The following is a 25258-nucleotide window of genomic DNA, read 5'->3' as shown; positions in this document are numbered from 1 at the left end:
TTGAAGTGGTTTTAAATTGGGTTTCAGACATCACAAAAGTCAATTTGTAGTTGGCCTTTACTAGAAAAGGGGGAGGGATGAACAGGTAATCACCAAAGGATTATTAGTAAAATTTACAGTTGACTTCACAGCATAAACAATGGAAGCCAGAAGACAATGGACTATTTTTTAATTTTAATTATAATTTTTTAAGTAAGTAATATTGCAATAAAATATCTAGTTCTTACCAGCTCTGAGTTCATTGGAAAGTCTGTTCTGTTTCTCAGCCTCTAAATGTCCTCTTCCAGAATTGGTAACTGGCCCTGGGAAGAAACAAACCCAACTGCCAGATTCAACTCTCCAAGATTTCTTCCTTTCCAATATTTTGGGCCCATGATTCATGATTCCTCACCACATTTTTGTCTCTGCAGGTCTTCGAAGAAGGTGTTTTATTTGTTCAGCTTTTCCCTAATCTATCATTAGAAGTTGAACAACTCCTGCATTTCTTTGGGGGAGAGTAAGGGGAAATGGAGTTCTTGCTCATTCACTCAGGCTGGAGTGCAGTGCTATGAACATAACTCACTGCAGCCTCAAACTCCTAGCTCAAATGATCCAGTCTCAGCTTCCCGAGTAGCTGGGGCTGCAGGTGCATACCACCACACCTGGCTTCCTGAATCTCTCTCTCTCTCTCTCTCTCTCTCTGTGTATATATATATTTAACAGTTTTGTGTTAAAATTTGTAATTTGGTCTCCTCAGACATAATTAAGTAAAATCTGTCCATTCAAAATCTGGAGTACCTGTGGGTATCTTTCTGTCAACTATATATTCATTCTCATTCTTGTTTTATTGTGTACCTGATTGTTCATGGAGTATTTGGTGGAAGTAATGATTTCAGAGTAATTTGAGACTTACGATAATGTTAACTTCCTCTGGAAAGGGTTTGTGTTTGCTTTTTTAAGACACCTGGAGGCCTAGAAGGCCAGGCCCAGAAGCTGTTAAAAGCACTCTATTCAGTCATTCAGCTTCCTCTTCCGGAACTGGCAAATGATCCAGAGGAAAAACTTCCCTAAAGCTAATCTCACCTCTCTGAGTTTATGTATTCTCTAATCTTTTTTTTTTTTTTTTTTTTTTTTTTTTTTTGAGACAAAGTCTGGCTCTGTCGCCCAGGCTGGAGTGCAGTGGCGTGATCTCGGCTCACTGCAATCTCCACCTCCCAGGTTCACACCATTCTCCTGCCTCAGCCTCTCAAGTAGCTGGGACTACAGGTGCCCGCCACCACGCCCCGCTAATTTTTTGTATTTTTAGTAGAAATGGGGTTTCACCATGTTCGCCAGGATGGTCTCGATCTCCTGACCTTGTGATCCGCCCGCCTCGGCCTCCCAAAGTGCTGGGATTACAGGTGTGAGCCACTGCGCCCGGCATATTCTCTAATCTTAACCCATTAATTCCTTAATGCTCTGTGTGATCTTAATATCCTCACACTTTTTTATTTTCTGTGGGAAAGTTGGTCTAAATTACTTGGTCTTTTTTTCCTGTGAAGTGGACGTCATCATGTAACTTTTTTATAAAGCAATCATTACTATTAGGTTTTCCAGCCTTATTAGTAAAAAATTTATGAAAGGCAGCATGGGAGTAGTAAAACACTATAGGCCTGGTTACTGAACAAACCTGGGTTTAAGTCATGACTCAATTGTTTACCAGTTATTAACTTACTAATTTTTCAGTTGTTTCTCATACACGCACACACACACACACACACATATCACATCATAGAATGGCTGTAAGACTGTGGGTTAAAATATGTAAAATCCTTACCAAAATGCCTTTGTACAGGTACTTAACTTTGTGTTACCCACTATCCTCTTATTGTACCCCTACTTCCATACCTACCCCATAATATTTGTCTTGCTCAAAATTTGAACTTCTCCTTTTTATTTCCCTCAGGTGATTCTAGTCACAAGATTCCTATTTCAAATTTTGAACGTGGGCATAACCAAGCAACTGTGTTACAAAACCTTTATAGATTTATTCATCCCAACCCAGGGAACTGGCCACCTATCTACTGCAAGGTAATTTCAGGTTAAGAAGTACTTTTAAGATATCAATTTATAATACCAAAAGATACATAAAACAAAGAATTTTTGCCTGTGTATTTTTGTCTTGTGTGTCTTAAACACACATTCATTTTGAATTGTTTTGAATGTAATTAGGTGTAGTGCCTATTTTTAAAATGTCTCCAATTTTGGAGGGATTTTGAAGACTGCAAAAGCTAAACATATTTCTATTTTGGTAGAGTTCATGTTCTCTGAGTTCTTCTTTCTGAAATATCTGCAATATCTTTTTACCCTTAAGAATGGATACTCCATTCTGTACACCTATCTTACCAAACAAGATTACCTTTTCTTCAAAACTATCTTTGTAGCAATCCCTTTCTTCTTTCTTTGTAATGTTTAAAGAGATGATAATCTTCGAGGCTTGGAGTTGAAAAGTGGACTTTAACCTTGCTACTTAGTATAACCAATGAGGTGATTATCTGATCTTTTTCTGAACATTGGTTTCTTCATTTGCATACCCTAGGTCTCCCTTGCTTCTCATAAAGTATCTTAACATTTCTGTATAAATATGACTAATAATAGCTGTAGTCTTTTCTAATATATGTCAATTTTTTATAGTTTTCATTTTGTTGGCACAAACTCTTCAGTCTTTCTCCTGTGCCCCCTACCTCCCAACCCCCACATTTTGAAAGTACAGCATTATAAGTCATTCAAAGTAGGAGAAGATACAAGTAGCTTTTTGTTTTGTTTTGTTTTGTTTTTTGCTTTCTCCAGTCTGATGATAGAACAAGAGTCAACTGGTGTTTGAAGCATATGGCAAAGGCATCAGGTAAGTAAAACTCTGGGTTGCTGCAGAAGTGCGTTATAATTAATATCTGTGTTTGTTTCTACTTTGATATCTTCCGAGTATCTAAATTTACTAATTGTATGTGTTTTTCTATTTACTCTGGAAGAAATCAGGCAAGATCTACAACTTCTTACTGTAGAGGACCTTGTAGTGGGGATCTACCAACAAAAATTTCTCAAGGAGCCCTCTAAGACTTGGATTCGAAGCCTCCTAGATGTGGCCATGTGGGATTATTCTAGCAACACAAGGTATTGCTAGCATTTTTGTTTGAGTCATTTTGACTTCTTTTCTAAACTGGGAAAATATGGTAGGACTTTTTTACCTTTTTATGCAATATTTTCCGATGAAAGCTTGGAATCATTGTATTTCCTTGAATATAAGATTTCATTGATAGTAAGATACATTGTTACTTGTGTATCACTAAAAACAAACCTGCCAAATAAACTGTTCTTTCTTATCACTTAGAATTTCTATACTGATGAAAGAATGTCCTTAGATTTATTTAGAGAGATGTTTATTACATAGAACTCTTGTACTTACATGTAAAAGAATATATAAGTGAAATCAATTGGCAAAAGTATTTTTTATTTTGAGATAATTTTACACTTACAGAAAAGTTGCAAAAATATTACAAAGTTTACTATTCTCTGTTTCCTTAATTGCTAACATTTTAATACATTTTCTTTATAATTTTGTTTCTAAATATATATACACTTTTTCAAAATCACTTCAGGGTAAGTTGCTGTCATTATGCCTCTTTATACCGAAATACTTCAATATGTGTTTCCTAAGAATAAGAATGTTTAGTCTACAGCCATAGCACCCTGAACACGCCTGATCTTGTCTGATCTCACAAGCTAAGCAGGGATTGGCCTGGTTAGTAGTTAGATGAGAGACTGCCTGGGAATACCGGGTGCTGTAGGCTTTTACTGTGTGTGTGTGTGCGCGCACGCATGTGTATATAGAACATTTATATTACCATAGTGTAATGATCAAAAATCACGATATTGAATATAGGATGCAATACTATTATCTAATCTGAAGACCATATTAATATTGTATTAGTTGTTCCACTATGTCTTTTATAGCCAAACAAATTCTAGAGTCCAGTCCAAGACCACATGTTGCACTTAGTTATTTATCTCTTTAATCTGGGAAGTTATTTATCTCTTTAATCTGGGACAGTTCCTCAGTCTTACTTTGACTTTCATGATCTGGATATTTTTGAGTACAGGCCAGTTATTTTATAGAATGTTTCTCACTTTTAGTTGATCGGTATTTCCTCATGGTTAAATTGAGATTATGCATTTTTGGCAAGAATACCACAGAAGGGATTATGTGACTGCTCAGTGTGTCATATCTGGAGGCATGTGATGTCAGTTTATCCCATTACTGATGATGATAACTTTGATCACTTGTTTAAGATAGTACCTGTCAATATTTCTCTCTTGGAAAGTTACTGTTTTTTTACCATATATATATATATATATATATATATTTTTTTTTTTTTTTTTTTTTTTTTTTTTTTTGAGACAGAGTCTTGCTCTGTCACCCAGCCTGGAGTGCAGTAGCGTAATCTCAGCTCACTGCACCCTCCACCTCCCAGGTTCAAGCAATTCTCATGCCTCAGCCTCTCGAGTGGCTGGGATTACAGGCACCCACCACCACGCCCAGCTAATTTTTGTATTTTTAGTAGAGAAGCGGTTTCACCATGTTGGCTAGGCTAGTCTTGAACCCCTGACCTCACGTGATCCACCCGCCTCAGCCTCCCAGAGTGCTGAGATTACATGCATGAGCCACTACTCCTGGCTTTTTACCATATAATTAATAAATATTTTGTGGGGAAATACTTTCAAATTGGGTAGATATTCTCTTCCTCAAACTTTCATATACAAATTTTAGTATCAAGTGCTGACTTTTGCCTGAGTCAGTTATTACTATCATTGTGAAAGGTGATTTTTCTTATTTGATTGTTCCTTCTGCATTTATTGGTTGGCATTCCACTGTAAAACCAAAAAAAGTTTCTCCTTTTTACCCATTTTTTTTTTCATTTATATGAGCATGGACTCATGGATTCTTATTCAATACATTTTAATCTATTATTGTAATTTATTTTTATGATCAAATTGTTCCATATATGGCCAGCGGGAGTACCTTCAAGCAGGGGTTTGTGTATCCTTTTGACATTGCTTCATTGCTTTCTATCCAACAGTGCTTCTTTGCTTTCTATTTGGCACAATATGTTACAGGCTTATCTTGTACTTTCTCTGTTCCAGCCCTGGATTAGCCATTTCTCCCAAGAATCTCTGGTTTCTTTTAGTGGAGCATAATAGTTAGGAGATAGAATCTGGGTGGTAGGTGTGCTCATTTCTTACTAAAGTGTCATTGATTCTATATCCCTTTAGTAGAGAGCTAGGAAATATATGTTTGTGTGTGTGTGTACACACTCTCCATACATATCTGTTTGTAGCTAGGTCTGTCAGTCTTTTTATCCATCTCTGTCTTACCATGAGTTCACACTTAACCTGTTATTTCAATCCAATACCATAGAGTTCTCTAGCTTTTTTACTTTTTAAAAAATTTCCTTTCTCTAAGAATGAGAACCCTGGCTGTCAGTATTTTTTAGAATTATATGGTACCATTATTTTTTTAAAAAGACATACAACTGTTTAGAGTTTGTTTATCATTGTTTATAGTCTGAAAGTATATAGTCAAAATACTTTGTTCAGAAGTTATTTAGGTTCTTTTTTCCCCTTTCAGTACAAATTACTCTTTTGGAATATATTAATAGTTCATTTGCTTGTTTGTATTCCATGTTCATATTCCATTTTTGCTAATTTAGCTTTTGAATGTCTGATGCATTTCCATTTTGTAAACAAAAATAATATTCAAGAGAACTTTATTCTAGTTTCATTAAAAAAAAGCTTGTTAGGATTGCATTAAATTTATAAATTAACTTGGGGATAACTGAAATATTTATAGTATTGAGTTGTTTCCAAAGATTGGGACATCTTTCCATAGTTCAAATCTACTTTTGTGTCTTTCAAATATGTTTTAAAATTTTTCTCACACAGATTGTGCATCTCTGGGACTGGCGCATTTTTGTAGGAGCAGTTCCTTGATAACTTTTTCTGTTTTTCTATGGAAATTGATTTTATTAGGCTTTCTAATTTTAATGAGGTAAATTTTGGTAATCTGTATGTTTCTAGAAAATGGTACATGTTATATAGCTTTTCAAAGTTATTTGTTTAAAGATCTGCAAGGAAGTGTGGTCTCTTAAAATTTTTTTAAATTTCATCTGTTTCAGTGGTTATCTTGTCATTGTATATTTGTGCACTCTCATTTTTTTGTAAGCAAGTGTGTTGTCTACAATAGGATTTTAATTTATTAGACCTGTTTTTCTATTCTCTTCCTAATTAATTTTTGCTGTTATTCTCTTTGTACGTTGTTGTTTTTCTAGTTTTGGGGGCTGGAAATGTAATTTATTTATCTTTTGCCTGATTTTTTAATGTGTTTAGTAGAGTGAAGTTTCTCTTAATCATTGTTTTCAATGAATTACATAGATTATTGCATGCCATATATTCATTGCCATTTTAAATAAATTATGTCATTTTAACTCTCAACTACCATCTCTTTAAAACAAGGCTTTTACATGTCCACGTGAAAAGGACTTTCTGCATTTTGTTTCTTTTAGTAAATTCCAGTGCTTTTACATTGTGATCAGAAAGCATTTATAATAGTTTTACTTTATGGAAGTTACTGGTATTTAAGGGTTTTTTTTTCTGACTTAATATTATAATCAATTTTTGTGACTGTTCTCTTGGCATATGAGAATATACTTTCTTTTCAGGATATAGCATTTGAGATCCACACACATACATCATCTACATTGATTGTATTTAGATTTTCTTTAGTTGTATTTTATATTTTCATTAGTTATATTTTATCCAGTTGATATATCTTGTGTTGAGAGTAATCTCCTGTTGTTTCATTGCATTTCCTGTAGTTGTAAGCTGCCTGCTGTGATAATTTGATGCCTTAAAAGTTAAAGTTTGCTGAACCTTGATACAGTAACTTGATCAGGGGCTCATGGAAGAGTATTCCCTGTGTTCTTGAACATTTAAAACTTTTTCTAATGGTTTACACCGTGTTTCCTTGAGTTTCTAGAAAATGCCACTTCATTTTATGGCTTTGTGTGTTCCTTTTGTGAAATTTGGTCAATTAATTCTCTTGGCCTTAGTTATTTTGGCCTTAGTTATGTGATCTTTTTGACTGGAGTTAGTTGATCATTTTGCCTGGAGACGACCTTAGTCTTTTTTCATTTTTAAAGTCTAATACTGTTGCTAGGATATTTCTCTGAGTTTATATGCAGGTCCATTTTCTGAGACATTTGGTGAGCCCCTTCAATATGCAGAATCAGGTTCTATTTCTGGAGATTTTTTTTTAGATCATAGTTTAATACTAGTTTTGTTCCACTGCTTAATGTTTCTTCTTAAAAGGAGTCCACTATATATGTATGTTTGATCTTCTTTGCCTTTCAGTCACTTTTTCTGATGCTTTTTACTTTGTTTATTCTCATGATAGTTTCTGCTTTCTTCAGTTTCTCTTATTAACTTTACAAATGAATCTGTTCAACCTTGGGCAGTTGGTAATTTAGTTCTTTTCTGTAATGTTTTTGTCTTTTTTTCCCCTCTCTTTCCTGAGTTAATTTCTTCTTTTTTGTTTATTTCTGTTTCTAGTTTTGAAGTTTCTCATTCAGGGTGTGTTTTTATATTCTCATATGCTTTTTCAGGATATTTAATTTAACATGGAATGGTAATTGATACGGTTTGACTCTATGTCCCCACCCAAATCTCATATGGTTTGGCTCTGTGTCCCCACCCAAATCTCACCTCAAATTGTAATCCCTGTAACCCCCACGTGTCAAGGGTGGGACCAGGTCGAGGTATCTGGATCATGGGGGCAGTTCTCACATGCTGTTCTCATGAGATCTGATGGATTTAATAAGCATCTGGCATTTCCCCTATTTGCATTCATTTCATCCTGCTACCTTGTGAAGAAGGTGGCTGCTTCTCCTTTGCCTTTCCCATGATTGTAAATTTCCTGAGGCCTCCCCACCAATGCAAAACTGTGAGTCAGTTAAACCCCTTTCCTTTATAAATTACCCGGTCTCAAATATTACTTCATAGCAGTGTGAGAACAGACTAACACAGTAATGTTACGTTTTTCCCCTCCTTCATATTTTTTGGGGGGTGGGGGTATGAGAAATTATCAGCTAAAGTGTTTTGAGTCTCCTTTTCTGTTTTCTTTTATTTTTCTTGTATTTATTTATTTTTTTTTTTAAGAGAGTCTCACTCTGTCACCCCGGCCGGAATGCAGTGACACAATCATAGCTCACTGCAGCCTGGTACTCCTAGAGTCAAGCAATCCTCATGCCTCAGTCTCCTGAGTAGCTGGTACTACAGGCATGTGCTACCATACCTACCTAGTTATTTTTCATTTGTCATGGAGACAGAGTCTTGCTGTGTTGCCCAGGCTAGTGTCGAACTTCTGGCCTCAAGCGATCTTCTTGCCTCAGCCTTCCAAATTGCTGGAATTACAGGTGCAAGCCATCATGCCTGGCTATCTTCTTCTTATAATAGCTTGTTTTCTTCCTATAATAGCTTTCTGTAGATGAAGATACATTGCTCCTTTGCATTTCTTGGACAAGGCTGATAATTTATGGGGAGGTTTGATTGAGAGTCTTTGTTCCAGGGACCTTCCTCTCTGTCAATGTGACAAAGTACAGGTTCTTTAATGAATGTTTTCAGGGTGGTGGGAGTGTGGTTGTAGGTTCTTAGAATTTTATTTCCTGCATGATCTTAAATTTCCCCGTTTGCTTTTTTTTTCTCCACCTAATTTTTAAAGGGCCCTTCCCCCTTCCTCTTTCACTTAGCGTGGCACTTGCCTATAGTCAGTGCTCTGATCTACTAGGACTGTTTGAATATTTACATAAAGAATGGGCTTCCTCATTGTAAAAATGATTTTAATTTAATCTTAGGCTCTCCATTTTCTTTCTTCCCCACAGTTTTTTCTGGACTCTACTCCATATAAAGATTGGGGTAGGAGACTGAGAAATTGCTCCATTGGAAATTACAGTTTTCATTTTTCTATTTATAGACAACTGAGTTTTGTAGCATTCTTCTAGTTATGCTGCAGGTGGAGATTTTGTTTTCCCCACGTTTGTTGTTGTTCTTGTTAATCTGTAAAGCTTATGAATGAAGTGTTAAGATATTTGGATTTATGTACCATTACCTCAGTTACAGGCTGAAGTATTTCAGAAATTTCACATTGAGTCATTCATTTTCCATGTTTTTATACATTATTGTCCTCTGTGCCATTAAGAGTGTTGGCGATACAGCATTTCTTAAAAAAGAACTCCACTGTTGTCTCTGGGGTTTTGTTCTAAGCATACCTTTTCTGCAAGTTTTGATGCCAGTTCTTTCTTCATCTTTTCAGAAGGGGTCAAAAGAAAGTTTTCAGGGACAAACTAATATGTCCTCAAATAATCTTTAAATGGTTTATTGACTAAAATGTTGAAGGATTGCAAATGTCTGGTTACCATCAAGATTAATAATTAAATTTGTACATGGTTAGGCAATGGCAACTATTTCTAGACTGTCAAATGTACATTGTGCAATACCTTCAATTGTAAAATGCATTCTAATTTGGGTTAAAATGTGAAGAAAATGTGTTTTATAATTGAAGAAATACAGTATTGAGTTCAGCAGAGTAGCTATACTCTGCAACAAGATTAGAGTAGCTCTGGTTTAAAACATTTGAGGTCCATGCTGTGGGATTTTGTTAAAGGTAAAACTCTTACACAGTACTGTAGGCACTTTACTAAACTTCTTTGGACAGGATAGATCTACTTTTTATTGAGCTTCACAACATAATAAGATTCAAATGTATGATATTTTACAAGGGAGTTTGGATTGTAGTATACAATAGAAACTGTTAGAGTCTGTTAATACAAGCAAATGAAACCTATTCCAACCACTGCTCTTAAACGCTTACTAAAAGACCTTAAAGTTGGTAGTAAATTTGTGGTAAATGTTTTGTTTAGTTCTAACAGAAATGGGTAGGTTTTGTATTGGTGAAACTGAGTACAATTAGACAAATTGAATTTTAGAATCTTAAACAGTCTGTTAATAACATGCATTTTAGAGGCTAGAATATTTATAACTTTTATAGACCCCCTATTCTCCTGATGCTTCTTGTCATAATTATTCTTGGACTAATTCACTGTCTATGACTTGCTGACTAAAACATGGTAGCCTTTATTTCATCAACAAATATTTATTGAGCACCTCCTCTGTGCCAGGAGATGATCCAAAAGTGAGCAAAATTAATGTGGTCCCTGCCATCAAGAAGCTAACAGTTAAGTAGGAAAGAAACATACAGTACATAATAAAGAAAATTGTGATTTTAGCTTGTGGTAAGTGCTAAGAAGAAAATCAACAGGACACTCTAACAGAGAAGAATGTATAGAAAAGTAGACCACTTTATAGAATGGTCAAGAAGACTTTGAGGTTGTGACATTAGAACTGAGAACCGAAGTGGGAAAAGGATGCAGCCATGCAAAAAATGGTAAGAAGAGCACCCTGGACAGAGATGGAAAAACCTTGAGGTAAAGGCTTGGTGTTTACTAGAAATTGTTAGACAGTGAGTGTGACTGTGGAGTAATGAGTAAAGAGGAGAATGCACAAGATGAGGTTGAAGCAATCGGGTGGGGGGGGTCATAAACCATTAGAAAAATTTTAAACACGCAAGAACACAGGGAGAGATGGAGAGGAATAGGTCGATTTAGGATAGGTTAAAGTCAGTAGACCTTGCTGATGGACTGGACCCAGAGAGAGAAAACGGAAAAAAATAATGAAAGATGACACCCAGGTTTCTAGTGTGTACTACTGGATAGATGGGGAGGAGAGGAGCAAGGTTACAATGTTCTGAGGTCCTGGTGAGGCATCACATCCAGAGATAGCAGGCAAGCAACTGTCACCCTGCTAGAGCTCAGTGAAGCAGTTTGGGTAGTGTCAGCATTCTTTTCACTATGTGCTGGGCACGGAAGATACAGTACAGGAAGACAAGTCTTCTGCTTTGATGGACCTCACAGCATGTACATGAGATCACCTCAGCAAACAGCAGAAAGAGAACTCAGCACAAGCCCTGATGAGCTCTGACAAGTTAAAATGTGGGCAGAGGCTTTTCGAAGTCTCAGTACCTCTCAGCCTGTAAGTGTTGCTATGTTACACAAATCATAGCCATCATCAGTGTTGATGAGGGTTGAAGAGATGAGAAAAACTGGGATTTTGGATTCTGGATGTAATAATTTTATAAATCCATGTGAAGTATTTGGTCTTCTTTACCACTCTATAAAGTACTCTGCCTTTCTACACAATCTTATATATCCTATTAGGGCTATTAGTTTGCTTTTGTTCCCAGGATTATCTCATTCTTCTGGATTGTGAGTTGTGGTCTCCCTGTTTTGTTCTTTTTCATGTTGCAGGCTTTTCTTGAATGCCTGATTATCCTTGATTGTGTTCATATTTAGAAATGAGGCTACAAAGCTGAGTGTTCCATATTGTTCAGTGGGGATTGTTAACTGATGAGGCTTTCCTGTAAGGAAAGCAGATGAGAGATGTTTAGTTGGAGGCAAAATCCTAAATGCTAGAATATGAAAGGCTTTGCTTTAGGGTACCAGCAGCCATTCTTGCTGCCTGGTTTTCCAAGAACAGTTTACTTTTTTGCATGGGGGGTCAGGGAAGTAGACTATTCTTTTTACAGAAGTTCAGCCTCGCGTCTTCCCTTTCTGTTCTGTGAGTAGAGACATGCTCACAAGTCCAGAGCCTCTTCAGAGTTCTGATAGGCAGACCTTCTTCTGCTGTTAGCCTCTTGAGCACTGAAGACTGTGACTTCTTTCCAGCTTCATCAGTTACCATTTATTTTGTTTATTTGCCAAAGATTTGTTAAAACATTTTCTATGGAGGCCTCTTCCTGCCTTTTTCCTTTATTGTGGACAGCTACCATTTTTATTCTTTGACTGTCATCTTCACAGGGTCTTGGGACCAAGAAGAGATAAATTTGTGCATGTGTTTAATTCACCATCTTGAACCAGAAACCCCAGCAACAGTAGTATTAAGAAATGCAGTTTTATACTTTATCACTTTAAAATAGTTTTTCTTAGCCCAATTTAATGAGCTTTTGATACTTAGCAGGATTGGAACTGCTCTTGTACATAAGGCACTTGTATGGGAAAATTTCTGTGGGAACGAGTGACACAGTCATCCTTGGCCTCAGAATCTCCTGTCCAATAAGACTCTAGTGTGAAGATATTAGTCATGTATGGTAAATTCTGGTAGAATTTCAAGAGTTTCAAAAAGTTATGAAAAATCATATGCAGAAGAAGTCACTTAAGTGTTGTAAGAGTTTAAAAACTATTAAATACTATATGGAATAAATGTTTTATTTGTTTCTTTTGTGAAGATAGAATTTCTTAGAGCAGAGATTTGGGTTGAAAGGGGGACCTTTCCAATAAAAAATGGCCTGAATGGTGACTCAGAGAAATGAAAGCCTGCTGGGCGCAGTGGCTCATGCCTGTAATCCCAGCACTATGGGAGGCCAAGGTGGGTGGATCACCTGAGGTCAGCAGTTCGAGACCAGCCTGGCTAACATGGTGAAACCTTGTCTCTGCTAAAAATACAAAAATTAGCCAGGCATGGTGGCACATGCTTAAAATCCCAGCTGCTCAGGAGGCTGAGGCATGAGAATCACTTGAACCTGGGAGGTGGAGGTAGCAGTGAGCACAGATTGTGCCTCATATCTAAATATGAATGCAATTAAGGATAATCAGGCATTTAAGAAAAGCCTGCAACATGAAAAAGAACAAAATGGGGAGACCATAACTCAGTCCAGAAGAATGAGATAATCCCAGGAACAAAAGCAAACTAATAGCTCTAACAGGATACAGAAGATTGTGTAGAAAGGCAGAGTATTTTATAGAGTACTGTGCCCAGCCCATTTAGGGTTTTTTTGTTTTCTTTTTTTTTTTTTTTGAGTCTCGCTCTGTCGCCCAGGCTGGAGTGCAGTGGCCGGATCTCGGCTCACTGCAAGCTCCGCCTCCCGGGTTTGCGCCATTCTCCTGCCTCAGCCTCCCGAGTAGCTGGGACTACAGGCGCCTGCCACCTCACCCGGCTAGTTTTTTGTATTTTTTTTGGTAGAGACGGGGTTTCACCGCGTTAGCCAGGATGGTCTCGATCTCCTGACCTCGTGATCCGCCCGTCTCGGCCTCCCAAAGTGCTGGGATTACAGGCTTGAGCCACCGCGCCCGGCCGTATTTCCATCATTTCCTCACCAACATCACCTCCTGAGATCTCCATTGAAACATCACCTTCTCAGTGTTACCTTTCATTGACACTTTATCTAAAATGTTGCTCTTCCCGCATAGTTTATATCACCTTTTTATTTTTTCTCCTTAGAACTTTCCCAGTTTTCTAATTTACTATGTATTATGCTTGCATATCTTTCTTGATCTGTCTTTCCCACTGGAAAGTAAGTTTTGTGTGGACAGTAGTTTCTGTTTTTTCAATACTGTATTTCTAGTGCCTACCACAAGGCCTAGCAAATAGTGTATTGAATAAATGTTTGTTGAATGAGTGCATGTCACTGATGTGCCAGAAGCACTCATTTTATTTCAAGGTAAAATTTGACTGTATGGTTATGTGTAGCTTGTGTAGTATCACGAATTTGTATCAGAGAAGGTAGCATTAAAATCTGTTTTTTAAAAATCTTTGTGTTAAATTTGAAGTTTTAATCTTTAAGTAACCTCATTTTTTAAAAGATTTCAGATAGAAATCTGGCATATAAAAACCTTTAAGCAGTGCTACTTCAGTTAGAATATTAAAGTCCTTTTTTTTGTACAGGTGCAAGTGGCATGAAGAAAATGATATTCTCTTCTGTGCTTTAGCTGTTTGCAAGAAGATTGCGTAAGTTGGGGAAAGGAGTTTCTTCATAATACTGTATTCTGATTAAATTATTCTGTGCTGTTTTGCTTGCTATTGCTTTGGCAGTCAGGGTAACTCTGTTTCCACAATGCTCTTTTAAAACAAAGGGGGTCAAATCAAAACTCCAATGAGATATTATCTCACCCTGGTTTAAAATGGCTTATATCCAAAAGACAGGCAATAGTAAATGCTGGTGAGGATGTGGAGAAAAGGGAACGCTCATACACTGTTGGTGGGATGTAAGTTAATACAACCACTATAGGGAACAGTTTGGAGGTTCTCCAGAAAACTAAAAATAAAGCTACCATATGATCCAGCACTTCTTCTGCTGGGTATATCCCCCAAAGAAAGGAAACACATTGAAGAAATATCTACACTCCCATGTTTGTTGCAGCATTGTTTACAATAGCCAAGATTTGGAAGCAACCTAAGTATCCATCAGCAGATGAATGGATAAAGCAAATGTGGTAAATGTGGTATATATACACAATAGAGTACTATTCAGCCATAAAAAAGAATGAAATTCAGTCATTTGCAATAGCATAGATGGAACTAGATGTCATTATGTTAAGTGAAATAAGCCAGGCACAGGAAAATAATCATCGCATGTGCTCACTTATTTGTGAAATCTAAACATCAAAACAATTGAACTCATGGAAATAGAGAGTAGAAGGAATGATTACCAGAAGCTAGGAAGGGTACTAGAGGGGTGAGGGGGAAGTGAGGATTGTTAATTGGTGCAAAAAAATAGTTTGAATGAATGAATAAGGCCTAGTATTTGATAGCACAACAGAGTGACTGTAGTCAATAATAATTTAATTGTACATTTGAAAATAACTAAAAGAGAATCATTGGCTTGTTTATAATACAAAGGATAAATACTTGAAGGAATGGATATGCCATCTTCCATGATGTGATTACTACACATTGCATGCTTGTATCAAAACATCTTATGTAGTCCATAAATATATGCACCTACTATGTACTCACAAAAAATAAAAATAAAGGTGGTTTTGTACATCGTATTACATTTATTTTCTGTCCATGTCACCTCTCCTAGCAATATGGGTGAACCTTCAGAACCACTTCCTTATTGGGGTACTCTAACACATAGGTCTTTTGTTCTCGTTTTGTAGTGAAAGTACCTGGAGCCCCAGATAATCTGGGTGCCCTGGTAGCCCAGTGGGTGATATTTAGTTCAGAGGATAGATTAGTGTTTATGGTTGTTGTCTTATTTCTGCCACTTCCCTCTCCTTGCCTTAAACATTTGGGAATCATAGTAATCTTTACCTTCATTGCCATGCCCTTAAAATGAACCTAAAATTTTATCTGGTAATCAAAAGATTGCTTACCAGTAATAACCTGTTTTATTATATGTATTGCTATTTATTTATATGTCTTCTCTGAATCGCCAAATTTATTTTTTTCCCAGTTTATAACAGTATCTCAGATGCTTGCTTTTTGTTAGAGATTTTAAAATACAAATACTTTTAGGTGAATTAAATGAGATTCTGATAGTGAGATTTTTATTTCTTTTAAAGGTACTGCATCAGTAATTCTCTGGCCACTCTCTTTGGAATCCAGCTCACAGAGGCTCATGTACCACTACAAGATTATGAGGCCAGCAATAGTGTGACGCCCAAAATGGTTGTATTGGATGCAGGGCGTTACCAGGTAAGAACCTGACTTGAAGAGCTGCTGGTCTCTTTAGCTGTTCTACTCAATGTGATTCTGGCCAACAGCTGTAAAAGATCAAGCCTTTGTTTGGTTCTTTCCCTCCCCTTAAACATTATTTTGAAGTCCTTCATGGACTGTCAAACAGTTCCTAATCCAGTTGCGTCTAGTAAAATTCTTTTTTTTCTGGTGTATTTCCTACCAATTTAACAAAGTTTTAAGAAAATTAAAACCAGTATTTAGTCGTTATATAAAACATTTCCAAAGATGTATTCCAAAAATTAAATATCTGAATGTAAGTAATATAAATATTCTGAACATCTACTTCAAAAATGTTTAAGACCTGATTTAGGATTTGATTAAAAGCTATCTAATTTTTCTACCACCTTCCTTCCCTCTCTGCTGTTTACTTATTAGTAGGCCTCTAAACCACTAAGTACATAGCAGTTAAGAGTATGGGCTATAGGGTCAGAATTCCTGAATTTTATTTTAGGTTCTGCTACATACAAGCTTTGTGACTTTATGCATGATACTTGAACTTTCTGTACTAATTTTTTATTTATTGAACAAGAACAATAATGGGGGCTAGTATTTGTTAGGATTAAATGCAGCAATATATGACAGTGCCAAGGCCTCCCTGCCTTAGAGCTTAATAGATATTAAATAAATATTATTATTTTACAATACACATTTAGTGAAAAGGAAACTCAAAGGCAAGAACTACTGATAAAAACAACTAGATTCATCCTAGTTAATTATGCTGAACAAAAGAAGCAGTCTCCAAAATTACGTACTTTAGAATATACTGTATGATTCCATTCATATGACATTTTTTTGAAGACAAAACTATAACAAGAACAAATTAGTGGTTCCCAGGGGATAGGCGTGGGAACAGGGTGTCTGTAAAGGGATGGAGCATGAGAGAAGTTTTTGAGGTGATAGAATGGCTCTGCATCCTGATTGTGGTGTTTACACAAGTCTGTACATAATGTTAAACTTCATAGATGTGTACACCAAAAAAAAGTTTTACTGTGTGATAATTTAAAAATAAAAATGAAGGACTTCAGATCTCTCCATACGTACTCTGGGCAAGACCCTTCTCTACCCTCCCTTTAAACCTTTTACCCAGTGGTTCTCAACTCCATTTCATGTCCTCCGTGGGGCATCTAACAATGCCTGGGGGCATTTTTGGTTGTCACATCTGGGGAGGGGGTGCCCCTGGCATTTAGAGGATAAAGGCCAGGAATGCTGTTAGCACTCTATCTATACAGGACAGCCTTCCACAACAAAGCATTTTCCAGCCTAAAATGTCATTAGTGCCCAGGTTGAGAAACCCTACCTTAGTTTCATCACCGCCATCTGTGTTCACATCATCAGAATTAATCTCAATAACGTGACTTTTCATTGTTTACATCAGTTACTATAGGAAGCCTAGGAGTCTTAAGATTCTTTCTCATCTCCCAGACTCATCTTATTTGGCTGGTCCTATTTCCCAGCCCTCCCCAACTCCTAAGAAACCTTCCTGTCAGTTTTCTCAGCCTTAGTTATCAGCAGAATTTCAGATATCTTCAGTCTCTTTGGGGGAAAGTCTATTTTACCTTCTTGGTTGTAACTAAAACTTGACCCTCCTCTAAGGACACTGCTTCTCTATTAGCCTTTTCAAATGGTGATATCTTTTTCTTCTTCATGTGTCATGGGCCTATATTTGAAGTAGTTGTCCTTGATTGTGGCTTCCAGACTTCTTTATACAGTCTCCCCAAAATTCCTAGGCATTGAAATTCCTGCCATCCAAGATGTAGTACCTTTTTGGAGTCAGTAGACTCCAAATGGCCCCTTTTTGGAGTCAGTAGACTCCTGAGTTGGTTCCCCTCATTCTTAGAGCAACACCGATCCAGAAAACTGGTTTTTCCATCAGAATTATTTATTTCAATTTCCCTACACATAGTCCTTCCAGCTGCATAACCTCTCAGTTCGATTTCCTCTCCTTCAATAATCCTTCTACCAAACAATCATATCCTGGACCCCAGTGGTACCTCCTTCATAATCTCAATTTCAAACATCCCCCTCTCAGACTACCACCATCTTCTAGTACCCCAGTGCCAACAGTTATTTAGTCTCTACTGGGATATACAATTCATTTATGCCTCCACTGTTTTGCACTCCCTTACAGGGCCACTTCATTGCACAACTCCAGGGCACCATTAACGCTAGTAATGCTGTAGCCTCATGTCTCCTCCTTTGCCACCTTTGTCTCTACCCTTCACCTTCTTCCTTCCCACTCAGATTCCTTGGCCTATCTTTTCCACTGCCTTGCATGCACTGTCAACTCCATTGGCCCTCTTTTTTTCATCATACTTGACAGATACTAACCCTGATTACATCTAACTCTTCACCTACTCTCCTCGTATGCCTGTGAAGCTAAATGCACCTGGAAAGGAACTACCATGCTGACCGATCTTACTATTCATCACCACCAACTTCAAGGGGCCTTTAATGTTGCCTGACAGATACCCATTTCTCTAGTCTGACTGATTTCCTACTCTCCTAGACAGTTATTTCTCACCACCTTTTTCCTTCAGATTTCATCATCTCTTCCCTTACCTTTGCTCTAGCTGATGCCTTTGCCTCCTACTTCTCTGAGAAAATAGAAACAATTGGGAGAGATTTTCTACATATTCCTATGACTCATCTACCTGCATCTACCATATCCTCTGCTTTACTCCTATTTTAATGAATGAATTTTCTGCGTTCCTATCTAAAACCAGTCTGGCTATGTGTATGTTAGATTTCCTTCCCTTACCGTAAAATCAAGGACATGGCTTCAGTAATTTTCCCCTCCTGTATCATCAGGGATTCACTCTGTTCTAATTCATTATCAGCAAACGTGCTATAATCTCACTTAAAAAAAAAAAAAAAAAAAAAAAAACCCTTTTTTACCCTGAAATTCCTAATCTTCCTCCAAAGTCTATCCTATTTTCTCCCCCTCTTTGCAGCAAAAATTGATCAGACACTGGAAAAGTATTTGAGTGTTAGTTTGCATTTTTAGAGAGTAATTTGAAACTGAAGACAGACCATCCAATAATTGATAAGAAATAAACATTTTTCCCCCTGGTATTTTCCTGCTACTTACAGAAGCTGAGGGTCGGGAGTTCAGGATTCTCTCATTTCAACTCTGCTAATCAGGAACAAAGATCAAACACACCCATTGGTAAGCACCTTATATTTTACAAAAATGCACCTAAAGGATGTTAGAGCCTATTACTAAGATCCCAGGGTGTGGTATTTAAATAGTGATATCTAAATTAGCTTTAGGATATAAGGCACTTGTTGAATTGAGGGTTTTATTTGGCATTAGCACCTTAAACAGTTTAGCTGTGTACATTTTTGGGTCACTTGGATACATTGTAACTTCTCAGAATTTGTTAGGGCATTTAAAAGAAAACTTGTTTTTCTTGTAGCGGCAATAGCTTTATAGTTTTGATTTTAATGATATCTTTTGTGGGGTGAGACACTTTAAAAGCTCGTGACATGAAATTTCAAGTGGTACCTAAAGAATTTCAATTAAAAGTTTCCTGGGCTAAAAACAAAAACATTTTTCTACTGTTGACCCATTGAATTATGGCTTAGTGAAAGGCCTACAGTAGGATGAGTCAATCGAGGCATCTCTTTGTAATAAAATTATAAAATGGCTATATTTCTTTTCTCGTATTTTCAATATCCCAGGTGACTACCCATCTAGGGCGAAAATTTCTGGCCAAAACAGCAGTGTTCGGGGAAGAGGGATTACCCGCTTACTAGAGAGCATCTCCAATTCCTCCAGCAATATCCACAAATTCTCCAACTGTGACACTTCACTCTCATCTTACATGTCCCAAAAAGATGGTTACAAATCTTTCTCTTCCTTATCTTAATGATGGTACTCTTTTCAATTTCTGAAAACAATAACAGGCCCAAGTTCCTTCTTACTACAGTCATATTAAACAGATCACATCAATGATAAATGTCACTACTATAAAAACTACTTAATTTGTAAGGAAATTGTTTCATAGATTTAAAAAAATTGTGGTTGGAGAGCATCTTGGCATTTGTACTTTTTTTCTTGAGGGATTGTTCTGCTTCCTGGCTGTATGATGGGTATATCATTAAAGTTTTGAGTCCTATACAAACAAAACTGACATTTTTAGAGTTGTACTTTTGGGAATGTTATAGATTGATAATTATTTCCCCTGATAATAAAGGTATTGAATGTCTGTTATGAAAGGTTCTAAAATAGTGTTAATCTGTTTCTTCTTGTCAAGAAATGGGACTCTTGCACTACAGACCTGCAGGCTGTTTTTATTGCAAATAACTAAGAAAATTTTTTAACAAACACAGAGTTTTGCTACCTTAAAAAGTTTTTGAAATATACTTACTTTGGCAAAAGGAGTCACTTGAAAGATGAGAAGGCAAAATTAGAAAGGTTATGTAATATACCCTAAATCACATCACATGGCTAGATATTGAATGAATTTCTCATCCGTTGGACTGCAAAGCAAGCAGGTATTATATCGAGTCAGGTGTTCACTCTGTGACTGATTTAAACTGGCTTATATTCTCAACCTGGGGTAATATATAACCTAGGATGAGTAAAATAGGTATGGTAACCCCTTTTGCTTGAAACCACAAGCCAAGACCACACATGACATTGACAGAGGCAACAATTTGATTTAAGTCTGTCTGACCCCAAACTCTGGTCCCTCTGATTACAGAGAATGACTGTCCTGGGCCTCTGGTTTTGTAACCCATATTTTCCTTTACTAACTGTTGAATACCTGCCTTATGGATGTTTTATATGTGTCATCTTAATTAAACCCTTATTACCACTCTGAAGGAGGCAATACATTTTAGAGACCAAAAAATGCTCAGGTCACATAGCTCCTAACTGAAGGAACTGTTGTTATTCCAAGTCAGTCTGACTCCAAAGACCATGTTCCTTTTTTTTTTAATTGACCGACCTTTTGTATAGATCATGTTCCTAATACACTATATTGTCCTCCATCTCGCATTCATCTATTTCTGATACCAGATTTGGAAAAAGAACAATTCATAGACTAAATTTGTATATTATACTTTCTAGTAGTATATTTTTCTTTAAAAACTTTATATCCAAGCTTTAAAACCATTGTGTCTTTCTTAAAAATCAACTTAGACCAGGGGTGGTGGCTCACACTTTTAATCCCACCAGTTTGGGAGGCTGAGGCAGCAGGATCACTTGAGGACAGGAGTTTGAGACCAGCTGAGGCATAATAGCACAACTACAGCTATACAACAAGTTAAAAAGTTAGCCAGGCATGGTGGTGCATGCCTGTAGTCCTAGCTACTAGGGAGGCTGAGGTAGGAGGATCACTTTAGCCCAGGAGTTTAAGGCTGCATTGAGCTGTGATCATGCCACTGCACTCCAGCCTGGGTAACAGGGCAAGACCCTGCCTCTAAAAAACTAATAATAATAACTTTGAAAAACTCGGCTTATTAATAATTGGGTAGAGAAGATGAGGAAGGCTTAAAATATTCAGACTTATGACTTCAGATGCCTAAGTCTTGTTCTCTGTCACCTGAATTCAGTCCTCTGTGAACTGTTTAAGTTAATTTTTTAATTTAAACAATAGTATTGGTTATACTTCTGAGATATATGTCAAATAAACGAAAACAATTCAATAGGCCCCAGGGATTTATTTTAAGAGAATAGCTGGTCTTTCTCTTAAAAGAAATTCAAAATCCCCAAACTACATTTTTAGTAAAATTCAAACCCTGTCTCCTCTTTAAAAAAAAAAAAAAAAAAAAAATCTTTGGCATTGAATTTGAAGTATTAATTACCCTTAAGGAAGACTAGGTGAGTGATTGGTATACTCATGGATATCCTGGTTGAGAGTGATTTCTGCCCCCTCTAACTCCAGTAGTATTTCCTTTGTATTATCTTACAATATTTAACTGTTTTTAATTACAGCTATTTTGGTTCATGATATTATCTCTTTTTCTCAATTGCAAACTTTGTGGTGCCCATATTTCTATATGAGAGGGTGTTCACTACATGTTAGAATCAATAGTTGCCAATTTGAGTAATGGCGAAAGGATGTCAGAATTTCAAAGGCACTTCATAAGGTAAAGTACTACATGGGAAAGGGAACCAACTTTATTGTAGACTCCATTCCCTTTATTTTCCTCAAAATTAAGTGGTTAGTTTCATTTGTTCAGTGAAAATGTTTTGAGAGTCTGTTAAATGCTGAGTTAAAAATACTAAGGTGAATAAAGATGTGGCTCCTGGTCTCAAGGGACTCACAGTTTAATGGGGGAAGTAAACAATTACAATGCATTAATAAAAGTGGTCTTAAGTATGAGGAGAGATGTATGTAAATCATTGGAACAGAATTGAATCTATTCCAGAAATAAACTCATATATCTGTGCCAAGACCATTCAATGGAGGGAACAATAGTCTTTAAAACAAATAGTTCTAGGGCAACTGGATATCCACATGCAAAATAATGAATTTAGATAGGCTATGGTTTGAATGATGATGTCCTTTCAAAATTCATGTTGAAACTTAATCCCCAGTGCTACAGTTTTAAGAGATGTAGTCTTTTGGAGGTCTTTGAGCAGAGCCTTCATGAATGGGATCAGCACCCTTGTAAAAAGGCTCGAGGTTGAAGGAAGCACACTCTTGTTCTTCTGTCCCTTCCACCATGTGGGGACACAGTGTTCCCTACAGAGGATGCAGCAACAAGGTGCCATCTTGGAAGCAGAGAGAAGCCCTCACCAGATATCAATTCTGCCACCACCTTCATCTTGAATTTTCCAATCTCTAGAACCAAGGGAAATAAATTTCAGTTCTTTATAAATTATTCAGTCTGAGGTATTTTGTTATAGCAGTACAAATGGACTAAGACAGGACCCTACCTAACACAAAAATTAGTTCAAAATGGATTAAAGACCTAATGTAAGAGCTAAAATTATACAACTGTTAGAGGAAGAAAATACAAGTGTAAATCTTCATGACCTTAGATGAGGCAACAGTCTCTTAATAGGACACCAACAGAACAAACAAGAAAAAATAATTTGGAATATATCGAAACTAGACCTAAAAAGCAGCCTTGTGCATTAAAAGACACTATCAAGAAAGTGAAAAAGACAACATACAGAATGGGAAAAACTATTTACAAATCATTTATCTGATAAAGGTCTAGTTTACAGAGTAATAAAGAACTCTTAACAATAAAAAAAGACAACCCAGTTTCTAAATGGGCAAAAGATTTGAATAAATATTTCAAGTATCTGTTCCAAAGAAGAAATACAAATGGCCCTTAAGCATACAAAAAGATGTGCAATATCATTAGTCATTAGCATATGCGTATCAAAACAAAAGAAACTGCTTCACACTCACTAGGATGACTATCATCAAGAAAAGGAAAGTAAGTGTTGGTAAGGATGTAAAGAAATTGGAACCCTCATACACTGCTGGTGGGAATGTAAATGGTACAGCTGCTATGGAAAACAATTTTGCAATTCCTAAAAAAGTTCAATACAAAGTGACCATATGATCCAGCAATTCCATTTCTGTGCATGTTTCTACAGAAACTTGCACATAAATGTTCATAGCAGCATTACTTGTAATAGCCCCAAAATGGATACAACCCAAATAGCCACAAACTGATAAATAAGTAAACAAGAAGTGGTATATCTACACAATGGAATATTATTCAGCCATGCAAAAGAATGAAATGTCATTTGCAGCAACATGAATGGAACTGGAGGCCATTAAATGAAATAAGCCAAGCACAGACAAATGCTGCATGTTCCCACTCACGTGGAAGCTAAAAAAGCAGATCTGATGAAGATAGTAGATTGGTGGTTACCATAGGCCAGGAAGGGGAAGGGCGTGGGGGACATGAAGGAGCAAAAGGAATAGAAATGTATTATTACCACTGAAATGTACACTTAAAAATGGTAAAGATGGTAAATTGTATATGTCTATTTTACCTCAGTAAAAAATATAGACTGGGTAGGAAGATGAATAAAGTATCAAGATGACTAGATCAATGGATTGGAGGTAGGACTGAAGGATAGATAGAGATGTTGTGGTACCAACGGGAGTGAGCTAGAAAGACAGGAGGTGGTAGAGAGTGCAATGCATGAAATTAAGATTATAGAAGGTCACAGTTACTGATAATGAGATAATCTGGGTATTGTTTTATGAATGAGTTCCTGAGGGAGGTAAAGAACAAGATCATTGGAGGAGAGGCATTTAAGGAACTGAGAAGTCAGCAGTGAAACTGAATAGAGAATCCAGAAATAAACCCAAATACTTAACATCCAACTGATCTTTGACAAAGCAAACAAAAACGTAAAGTGGGAAAAGGAGACCCTATTCAACAAATGGTGCTGGGATAATTGGCAAGCCACATGTTGGGGAATGAAACTGGATCCTCATCTCTCACTTTTTACAAAAATCAACTCAAGATGGATCAAGGACTTAAATCTAAGACCTGAAACTATAAAAATTCTAGAAGAGTACATTGGAAAAACCCTTCTAGATACTGGCTTAGGCAAGGATTTCATGACCAAGAACTCAAAAGCAAATGCAATAAAAACAAAGATAAATAGCTGGGACTTAAACTAAAGAGCTTTCGCGTGGCAAAAGGAACAGTCAGCAGAGTAAACACAGAGTGGGAGAAAATCTTCACAATCTATACATATGACAAAGGACTAATTTCCAGAATCTACAACAAACTCAAATTAGCAAGAAAAAATCCCATCAAAAAGTGGTCTAAGGACGTGAATAGACAATTCTCAAAAGAAGATATACAAATGGCCAACAAATGTATGAAAAAATGCTCAGCATCACTAATGATCAGGGAAATACAAATCAAAACCATAATGGCCATAATCAAAAAATAAAAATAGATGTTGGTGTGGATGCAGTGAACAGGGAACACTTTTATACTGCTGGTGGGAATGTAAAGTAGTACAACCACTATGGAAAACAGTGTGGAGATTCCTGAAAGAACTAAAAGTAGAACTACCATTTGATCCAGCAATCCCATTACTGGGTTTCTACCCAGAGGAAAAGAAGTCATTATACAAAAAGATACTTGCACACACATGTTTATAGCAGCATAATTTCACAATTGCAAAAATGTGGAACCAACCCAAATGCCCATAATCAATGAGTGGATAAAGAAACTGTGGTGTGTGTGTATATATATACACACAATGGAATACTACTCAGCCATAAAAAGGAATGAATTAATAATGGCATTTGCAGCAACCTGGATGAGACTGGAGACTATTATTCTAAGTGAAGTAACTCAGGAATGGAAAACCAAACATCATATGTTCTCACTAACAAGTGGGAACTAAGCCATGAGAATGCAAAGGCATAAGAATGACACAATGGACTTTGGGGACTCAGGGGGGAAGGGTGGGAAGGGGGTGATAGACTAAAGACTACAAATTGTGTACACTATATATTGCTCAGGTAATGGGTGCACCAAAATCTCACAGATCACCACTAAAGGATTTACTCATGTAACCAAACACCACCTTCTCCCAATAACCTATGGAAATAAAAACTTTTTTTTTAAAGAAATGAGAGGTCAGGATGTTGGAAGAATCATCTCCAGGTACATT

At 36.7% G+C, this 25258-nt stretch overlaps 1 protein-coding gene and 1 pseudogene across 3 annotated transcripts in view; both read left to right on the top strand.

Annotated features, from left to right (window-relative positions):
- The window catches only part of MAEL (maelstrom spermatogenic transposon silencer), a 46775-nt gene extending 26908 nt beyond the window's left edge, over nt 1-19867 (top strand). For all 3 annotated transcript variants that reach the window (XM_050768549.1, XM_050768540.1, XM_050768530.1), the window contains 7 exons: nt 1925-2049; nt 2809-2863; nt 2988-3129; nt 13843-13905; nt 15465-15597; nt 18730-18805; nt 19321-19867. In XM_050768549.1, coding sequence (XP_050624506.1) covers nt 1925-2049; nt 2809-2863; nt 2988-3129; nt 13843-13905; nt 15465-15597; nt 18730-18805; nt 19321-19508 — 782 coding nt within the window. In that variant the 3' untranslated portion in view covers nt 19509-19867. The remainder of the gene's footprint in view (nt 1-1924; nt 2050-2808; nt 2864-2987; nt 3130-13842; nt 13906-15464; nt 15598-18729; nt 18806-19320) is intronic.
- LOC126943940 (uncharacterized) lies at nt 3688-3806 on the top strand (annotated as a pseudogene).
- Nucleotides 19868-25258: the final 5391 nt, after the last annotated feature.

This window comes from Macaca thibetana, chromosome 1, assembly GCF_024542745.1.
Source record: "Macaca thibetana thibetana isolate TM-01 chromosome 1, ASM2454274v1, whole genome shotgun sequence".
Classification (NCBI taxonomy): domain Eukaryota; kingdom Metazoa; phylum Chordata; class Mammalia; order Primates; family Cercopithecidae; genus Macaca; species Macaca thibetana.
Note: the sequence above shows the minus strand (reverse complement) of the source record. Positions and strands in the feature narration are given on the sequence as shown.